The 9,937-nt window shown below is 42.2% G+C and overlaps 1 protein-coding gene across 1 annotated transcript in view; it reads right to left on the reverse strand.

Annotated features, from left to right (window-relative positions):
- fat2 (FAT atypical cadherin 2) overlaps positions 1–9,937 on the reverse strand; it is a 230,789-nt gene that overhangs the window by 65,116 nt on the left and 155,736 nt on the right. The window contains 2 exon segments of the mRNA XM_055158976.1: positions 241–438; positions 9,326–9,469. Of these exon segments, the coding sequence (XP_055014951.1) occupies positions 241–438; positions 9,326–9,469 (342 nt within the window).

The following is a 9,937-nucleotide window of genomic DNA, read 5'->3' on the forward strand; positions in this document are numbered from 1 at the left end:
CCTCACCCGTCTCTCTTCCTCCTCACCCTCTCTCTCCTCCTCCTCACCCGTCTCTCTTCCTCCTCACCTGTCTCTCCTCTTCCTCACCCCTCTCTCCTCCTCCTCCTCACCTGTCTCTCCTCCTCCTCACCTTCTCTCCTCCTCCTCACCCGTCTCTCTTCCTCCTCACCTGTCTCTCCTCTTCCTCACCCCTCTCTCCTCCTCTCCTCCTCCTCCTCACCTGTCTCTCCTCCTCCTCACCTGTATCTTGAGCTGGTGCCTGGCTCGGCTCTTCCTCCGCAGCGGGGCAGACAGAGACAGCAGTCCGCCCTGGTCGACATGGAAACGACGGTCCTCATTGCCGCTGACGATGTGGAAGGAGAAGGGAGGTCCATTTTTGGGCGTGTCTTTGTCCGAGACCACGAGCTGAAGGAGAGTGCTGCCCACCGCCTCGCCCTCCTGTGGACACAACAGGTATTACCATTAGACGTAAACTGGAGGCAACAATCGAAAGCTACGACATGTCAGGAGAACAGTGGCCAGAACAGTCCACGTGACCATTTCAGCCCTAATGACGTCTCTGTGGGGTTTTGCTGGGTCGTGCTACAACAGACCACTTTTACAACAGCTGGAAGTGCCCCGCTGCAGGTTTGTGCGACTTCAGGTTAATGGTTTTCTACAGCAAAATGTCTGTGGAAATGTTTTGCCAGCTTCATAAATCTGCCCCGTCAACCAATCTTCAACCAACAAGGTTCACAAAAGACATATTCTGTCCATGAAGAATATATCCACAACTCTCAAGGTAAGACAGACAAAAACCTAAAGATGGTTTCTACGAAGTGATGAATCAGCTGATGAATCAGGCTAGGACGACCTCACTCACAGTCAGAATGCCCATTTTTCTAGGTATTTTTGAGCTACAAAACCACATGTAATTGAATAAATGATTGTGTATACATGCACATCAGTATCCCGGTTATGATCGGGTTTTTTGAGTATCCCGGTTTCTTCATGGTGCATATAAACGCAGTACCCCAGTTTCAGTATCCAGGTTATTACAAACCGGGATACTGTAGCTGGTATATTCCAATATCCATCCATCCATCCATCCATTTTCGTCCGCTTATCCGGGGCCGGGTCGCGGGGGGAGCAGCCTAAGCAGGGACTCCCAGACTTCCTTCACCCCAGACACGTCCTCCAGCTCCTCCGGGGGGACCCCGAGGTGTTCCCAGGCCAGCCGAGAGACATAGTCCCTCCAGCGTGTCCTGGGTCTTCCCCGGGGCCTCCTCCCGGCGGGACATGCCTGGAACACCTCCCGAGGGAGGCGCCCAGGAGGCATCCGGAACAGATGCCCGAGCCACCTCAACTGGCTCCTCTCGACGTGGAGGAGCAGCGGCTCTACTCCGAGCTCCTCCCGTGTGACTGAGCTCCTCACCCTATCTCTAAGGGAGCGCCCAGCCACCCTGCGGAGGAAACTCATTTCGAGCGCTTGTATCCGCGATCTCGTCCTTTCGGTCATTACCCAGAGCTCATGACCAGAGGTGAGAGTAGGAACGAAGACTGACCGGTAAATCGAGAGCTTCGCCTTTCGACTCAGCTCCTCTTCACCACAACGGTCCGATACAGCGACTGCATCACTGCCGAAGCTGCACCGATCCGCCTGTCAATCTCACGTTCCGTCCTTCCCTCACTCGTGAACAAGACCCCGAGATACTTGAACTCCTCCACTTGAGGCAGACTCTCCACCCACCCGGAGAGGGCAAGCCACCTTTTTCCGGTCGAGAACCATGGCCTCGGACTTGGAAGAGCTGATCTTCATCCCAGCCGCTTCACACTCGGCTGCAAACCGCCCCAGTGCACACTGCAGGTCCTGGCTCGATGAAGCCAACAGAACAACATCGTCCGCAAACAGCAGAGATGAAATCCTGTGGTCCCCAAACCGGACCCCCTTCGGCCCCTGACATATTATATATATATAATATGTGTGTGTGTATAGGTATGCACGGGTATGTATATGTGTATATAATATGTATTTAGGTATGTATATATTATATATGTGTACATAATATATATATATATTTGTTGTTGTTTGTTAGATTTGTAATGCAATGCAGGCACTGTGCAATTATTGCTTATATTGTACAGGAAATGAGAAGTCTATATATGTTCTTTGTTAATTTGGGACTATAGAAAAAAGGGGTGGGGTTAAATAAGTATTTACTTCCTCCCACTCCTTTTTCGGACACAAGGAAAATTCGGCGTAACATTTATTTTGCCTGTTATTATAGAATAGAAATAGTTACTTTTTGTGTTATATCTACGTATTTACGTTGTTAAATTTATTTAAATTTATGTTCTATGTATTACTGTCAGAATAAACATTCATTCATTCATATGAGTGTCCCTGTTTCTCAGCGCCCATGTATACGCAGTATCCCAAATACTGACAGAACCGGGATATGGCTAATAACCGGGATACTGATGTGCATGTATACACACTCAATGTAAGGTAGAGCTGTTTAAGGTCATACTATGGAACTTTCCAGACAGAGTAATGACATTTCCATAGAAACAAAAGGTGACGGACCCCCAACCAGCAAAAGTTAATTCTGTTTTTGTACGTATATTTACAACTAATTTTTGTTTCACCCAAGACAAATACTACACTACAAAACAGCGTCTCCTTTCCCCTTTCCCTTGTCTAAACTGATCAATCTAATCAAACCTGACAAGAACCGAGCAATTACCAAAGGCACAATCCTGTGACGTCCACCAAAGTGCCATCTCCCGTCCTCTTATTTCTCTTTCGCTCATATGCTCAATTTAATTAAACTTTTCTTCCATTAGCTGCCGTTCCAAGGCTATTTCTGACCACAAACCCGCTCGCTCTCTTTTCTTTAAACGCGCCAAAGGTCCTGGAATCCCGAAATTGCTATCCTGCGCCACTACACGTGTTAGCTGCGAGGGCTAATTGTTTGATTGGATTTAGCCTCCAACCGACCAGCCAACTTGGAATTAGAGGCGATATTGAAAAGTTTGACAAATCGTTTCCAGGTTCTGCGCTAAATAAGGTGGTTAACTCTTTAGTGGGTTGATGGATGGCACTTCCTCCAGCAAGTTGAAACATTTTGCATATTTTAAGTTCAAAGTAAGTGAAGAAACTGAACAGGTAGGTGAGGATAAAACGGTTCACAAGGATGTCCAAAGATGTGATTTGAAAACGGTCTCTCAAAATTCAATTAGTCCATGCATGATCAAACACACAGCGAGAAGAGGAGAGTGAGGTGAGTTGAATTTAAATGGATGGATTTTAGAGCAGCCCGGTCCAGTGTTGGGGGATGGTTCAATGGGATTAGGCATATTTACATTTTAATTCAGAAAGAAGGGACAGAGCGCAGACGTCACCCGTAGCGTTTGGCTCCGGTCAAATGACGCTGACGAGGATAGCGGTTTCAAGGAGTGAATTTGCAGCCAATTTAGGAATAACAATAGAATCACAGACAAAATGTTAAAGTAAAAGCATAAGGATCATGCAGAGCGGGTTAATATGAACATTTTAAGACCAAAATGACAAGGCTCACAGCAGCAGTTTTGTCAATAAAAACTGAACTGGAGCCAGAATCGAACACTCCTGACTCCATGTAAGAAACAGAAAGAGGAAAATGCATTATGCAAAGAGAATGTCTGATGAATTTTATCAAGGAGAAAGATGTTATTACCCTTCTTCCTACAGGATTTGGAAAAAGCTTAATAGGGATTGGTTAAATAAAAAAGTACCCGCCTACTGTCGAGCAAACAAATGCTAATGCTACGAGGTCAGACAGTTTCCACGAAGTGAATCAGTGATGAATCAGGCTACTGATAGTCTTCCATGCTTGTAAATTACCCCTGCTTTTTAGATGGAAGTTGATGACATCAGTAGAATTCACTGCTACTTCTTCTATCATTTTTTTTTTTTTAAGATTTCTTCTCAACAAATGGCCACTTAACTATCTCACCAAACTAAGCAAATAAAACAAAAACATGAAAATCTATCAAATGCACTTTAATAAACTAATATAGTTCCTAAGAGCAGCTCAAACCTAACTATAGCTACATTCAGACTGCAGGGCTTAATGCTCAATTCCGATTTTTTTGCGAGGTCGTTCACATTTCCAATTAAATGTGACTTGTATGTGACTCCAGTGTGAACATTAAATGCCCCAAAAGTGTCCCGCATGTGCACTGGAGACACGATGACCGCAACCGCAGCGAGCGTGCTCTGTGTTTACGGAAGTTGTTCAAACATTGACGCAGCATTGAGCACCTGGAGATTTTAAAGTTCCTCTTGTACCGGAGCCAGAACATGAACAACTTACTTGTTTTAAGGAGGAGATTGAGAAGGAGAAGGACGAGGTTTTTGGCCGTGGTGTTTTGTGGGACAGCGGCAGCGACGTCCGTAGAAAGGAACATGTGGATGTGGAGATGGAGCCAAGAGTGGTGAGTGGTGATGTGCTTCACTTCAGTGACACAGAGTTCATTAATAATTTTCACCTACTTCAGCGCAGAATAGTGACGTTTGTGTCTTGTTGATAACATGTAGGTGGATGAATGCGCTTTGGCCGTTCACACTGAAGTCACATGTCAAAAGATCAGATATGTATTGGTTTCAGGAGCACATATCCAAGTGTCCTGGGTCACATTTGAGTGTTGTTCAGACTGTCATTAAAAGAAGTCACATAGGGGCCAAAAAATCGGATTTGGGTCCCTTCAGGCTGCAGTCTGAACGTAGCCTATGTTTCTATATAACTCCTTATAACTTTAACAAGAACAAGCGTCACCTCTCCTGGGCCTGATTAACGTTACAAAAACACAGACAGACCTCGTCCAGTAGAGCAAAAATCATCACAAGACTTTTTGTAAATTGCCCAGAGTCATTTTGCGAACCCCTCTCCATTTTTTGCTGCTAACGAGAGGCTAACGAACCTGTGGTGACTGGAGAGCGCTCACTGCTTCACATGAATGCAAATCAAGCCTGTCTTCTGTTGTTTTTCTCACAGTGGAAATAGGCGGACCTGCACGAGCAACTCTGCCTGAAATAAACCCAACTATGGATAATTAAAAGGCAAAAGTTCATGAGACAAGTTTTGGGTTTGTAAAACTAGAACTAAAACACCAGGACTAACTAAGACGTATTATATCAGTACCGAATAGACGCAATTAACAAATCACAAATGCTCCAGTTTTTTAAGTTCCATTATTTCCTCCATAAACAACAAAATCTCTGTTCTTATTCTGCATAAAAACTGCAAAGTAGTTTAGATTTGTTCTGAAATGTGATTCTTGTATGAGTTTGTCACTTCAGATTTCAGTCTTTTGGTCAGTGTTTAAAATGTCAACTTTGAACAGAATCCTATTATTTATCTTGACAAAATTGCATTGCAGAAAAATGAAAGTTCACACATTTTTTGCCCTATTAAACCAGATTAATGGTCCTAATTTAGTCCTGGTTTGGGTGCAAAATTAGTCCTGGTTTAGTTCCAATTTTAGTTAAGGTGTGCTGTGTGTGAATGCAGTTGCATGACCAAAGCACCAGGACTAAACCAGGACTAAACGAGAACTAAACCAGGACTAAACCAGGACTAAACTAGGACTAAACCAAGACTAAACCAGGACTAAACCAGGACTAAACCAGGACTAAACCAGGACTAAACCAGAACTAAACCAGGACTAAACCAGGACTAAACCAGGACTAAACGAGAACTAAACCAAGACTAAACCAGGACTAAATGAGAACTAAACCAGAACTAAACCAAGACTAAACCAGGACTAAACCAGGACTAAACCAGAACTAACCCAAGACTAAACCAAGACTAAACCAGAACTAAACCAGGACTAAACCAGGACTAAACCAGAACTAAACCAGGACTAAACCAGAACTAAACCAGGACTAAACCAGGACTAAACCAAAACTAACCCAAGACTAAACCAAGACTAAACCAGGACTAAACCAGGACTGAACCAGGACTAAACAAGGACTAAACAAGGACTAAACAAGGACTAAACCAGGACTAAACCAAGACTAAACCAGAACTAAACCAGAACTAAACCAGGACTAAACCAGGACTAAACCAGAACTAAACCAAGAATAAACAAGGACTAAACCAGGACTAAACCAGGACTAAACCAAAAATAAACCAGGACTAAACAGAACCAAACCATGACTAAATTACGATTAAACCCAAACTAAACCTGGACTAAACCAGCACAAAACCAGGACCAAACTTGGACTGAACCAGGGCTAAACCAGAACTGTACTTGAGCTAAACCAGAACCAAACCTAGGACTAAACCAGGACTATTTCTTTGACCCAGGCCTAAACACCAGCATGTAAAATCTTCTCTGAGCCACATCCATGAGGTAAAAATAACACCCAGACATCACCAGTGCTGCCCCCTTGAGGCCGTGTGCATTTTCTGATAAGCACGCTTCATTGTTTCGCACTTCATTCGTTTCTTTCGCCTTTTACTTAACTCACAGATTTGTTTGGGACCCAAGTTTTATTTCGTTCAAACATTTGCACTTATATTTCTAAAACATCTGGTTGTTTGTGAGTGGAGTGGTTCCAAACTGCGCCCAGGACAGAGCCTCCTCTCCCCGAGCCGTCTGTGTCGTCCTCAGGGTCTAAACCACTCAATGGAAAGTTTAATGTTTGGACAAATGGACGCTCCTTTGGGGGGGAACATGTATTTTTAAAGTTGTGCAGTGTTTTTTGGGGATTTTGAAGCCAGTAAACTTTAATAGATATTATTAAACTAGTTCAACTGTTTTAATTAAGTTAAAGGTCCTATATTACACAAAATCAACTCTTGTGAGCATTAAGTCATGTTATAAAGTTGTTGCTACTCAAAAACAGAGCTGGAGTTGTGTTTTGTTTCATTCACACATGTTTGAGTAATTCTGCATTATTATATGGGTCAGGTCAAGTGGTAACGGAGGGAAACAGGGGCAGATTTTTTACATTCAAATGTCTCTTATTCAGAAACTAGAGGGACTATTGAAATAAGTAAAGTATCAGAATGTAGGAAAGAGTTACACTCCAACAGGGTCAAGTTAAACCTGTGATATTCTTTCAAGTTGTTGATAAAAAATTTAAAAAACTCATGTCGGTAACGGAGGGAATGAAATATGCAGCACTTTTTGGGCAATAAATCCAAACAGTGATAACTCTTGGTTCTCACTTACATATCCTTAACAAACTGGTTTGAATATTTGCTTCATATAGTTTTCTACCATATGGTACAAGATGAGGTTGAAAACCTCTTACTTTTTGAGTAATGAGATTTTTTTAATAAGAAAGGTCATGGTAACGGAGGGAAAATTGTGCAAGCAAGTAGAAGGTGCATGATTTTGCATAATTTGTCATCTTTTTTCTTTCGAATACTTTAATATTACTTCAAAATGAAAGGAAACTATTTCTATAAAATATATCAGTCCTATATATAAAATATATCAAAAAAGCAAATTTTTATAATTTTAAATACAGTTTAAAAAAAAAAATCATGTACCTTCATCAACAGTTCAAAGATGGAATAACACAAGATATGATGAAATACATCCATTTATTGACATGATTTTCAGGTCTTTGAAATTTGGGAAATAATTTTTGTTCCATGTTTCATACATGGTCTGTTTAAAACGTATGGAACTTTAGAACCAAAAATGGTACAGAAAAAGGTGAACATGTCCAGAAAATATGTCTATGGCTTTCCACCATTTCCCTGCACTGTATATTTTGTCTCAGATGGTCCTCTAAAAAAATCTCAATAGTGGTAGTTTTCAAGTGAACATCTCCTTTTACCTTTAGTTTAGTAGAGATTTGCAATTCCAGAGCTGAAATTATCCAAATGATTCTAGTTAAGGTGTATGGAGTTTAAAAACACAGTGGAGCACTTCTCGTATTACCACATGACATCACAAGGTGCAGGGGTGTTTTCTGTTTGAAGAACTCAGCCTAAATGTGCAGGGTTTGTGTGTTAAACATGTGTGAATGAAACAAAACCCAACTCCAAATAGTCCAAATAGTTCAATTAAATAGTTCAAGTTATTTCACTATGTTGAGTTTGGAAATGGTCTTTGTTTGTAAAATGTGCTACAAACATGAAGTGTTTCTTAGTCTTCCACAGAAAATAATGGGAAAAAGGAGCAAAAACAGAGGCACAAAGCAGTTTCAGTCGGGCTAAAAATAGTTGGCGCTTGTGTCCCACAGTGTATTATCAGAGAGCAGATGATGACGACGGCAAAAAGTGTGAGCGTCTGAGTTTTAAAGTGGATCAAGAGACAAAAAACACAACTCCAGAAATATTTTCAATCAAACTGTTAAAAATTCCTTTATAAAATATAGAACACTGTAGTAGTAGTTTTAGTAATAGTAGTAGTAGTAGTAGTAGTAGTAGTAGTACAGCAGCGGCAGCAGCGGTAATAGTAGTGGTAGTAGTAGTAGTAATGATAGTAGTAGTGATAGTAGTAGTGGCAGTAGTGGAAGTAGTAGTGGTAGTAGCGGTAGTAGTAGTGGAAGTAGTAGTGGTAGTAGCGGTAGTAGTAGTGGTAGTAGCAGCAGCAGTAGCAGTAGTAGTAGTTAGTGGTAGTAGTAGTGGAGGTAGTAGTGGTAGTAGTAGTGGTGGTAGTAGTGGTAGTAGTAGTGGTGGTGGTGGTCGTAGTCGTAGTAGTGGTAGTAGCAGTAGTAGTAGTAGTGATAGTAGCAGTGGTAGTAGCAGTAGTAGTAGTGGTAGTAGTAGTGGTAGTAGCAGCAGTAGCAGTAATAGTAGCAGCAGTATTTAGTAGTAGTAGTTAGTTAGTAGGTAGTAGTAGTGTAGTAGTAGTAGTGTAGTAGTAGTAGTAGTAGGTAGTAGTAGTAGTAGTAGTAGTGGTAGTAGCAGTAGTAGAGTAGTAGTAGTAGCAGTATTTAGTAGTGTAGTTAGTTAGTGGTAGTAGTAGTAATAGTAAGTAGTAGTAGTAGTAGTGGTAGTAGTAGTAGTAGTAGTAGTGGTAGTGGTAGTAGTAGTAGTAGTAGCGGTAGTGGTAGTAGTGGTAGTAGTAGCAGTACTATGTGTATTACCTGCACAGAGAGGTTGTAGTTGACGGAGCTGAACAGTAGTAGAAGTAATAGAAGTAGTAGCAGTAGTAGAAGTAGTAGCAGTAGTAGAAGTAGTAGTAGTAGCAGTACTATGTGTATTACCAGCACAGTGAGGATGTAGTTGACGGAGCTGAACAGTAGTAACAGTAGTAGCAGTAGTAGTAGTAGTAGTAGTAGTAGCAGTAGTAGCAGTAGTAGAAGTAGTAGTAGTAGCAGTACTATGTGTATTACCTGCACAGAGAGGTTGTAGTTGACGGAGCTGAACAGCGGGGGGTTGTCGTTGACGTCGGACACAGAGACGGTGACGAGGAGCGCGGAGGAGAGCGGAGGAGAACCTTCATCTGCAGCCAGCACCGTCAGGGAGTAGTGAGGGATCTGAGAGAGCAAACACGCACGCTTATACAAACAAACGACTTCAACTCTCATCAAACGGCCCAGATGACGCCAATCTGTGCCCACCACCGACCACTGACAGACAGCAGGCAAGTGGGAAGTGTCTTGCCCAAGGACACAACACAAGTCTGGACAAGTCAGAGCTGGGATGGAGCCGCTGTTCTCTGTGGTTTTTTTATGTATAGTATAAATCCATAAATGGGTTCAGAACTAGGGATGGGCATGATTAGTCGATTAATCGATAATTGATCATTAAGAATTTCATCGATTACATTCATTTTAATGGACAAACCGAATGTAGGTTGCTGTGTGTAGTGTGACCAAACAGGTCTGTACATGTGTCTCTCTGCACTCAGAAGGAGCGAGACACAAACAGTCAGTCAGCTGCAACGTACCGAAGCACAAATGTGTATTTAACGATGACTTGTACAAGAAATTCCACGCTTTCCG

Source organism: Boleophthalmus pectinirostris, unplaced genomic scaffold, assembly GCF_026225935.1.
Source record: "Boleophthalmus pectinirostris isolate CB_2022bp ecotype Guang Dong unplaced genomic scaffold, ASM2622593v1 HiC_scaffold_23, whole genome shotgun sequence".
NCBI classification, from domain to species: domain Eukaryota; kingdom Metazoa; phylum Chordata; class Actinopteri; order Gobiiformes; family Gobiidae; genus Boleophthalmus; species Boleophthalmus pectinirostris.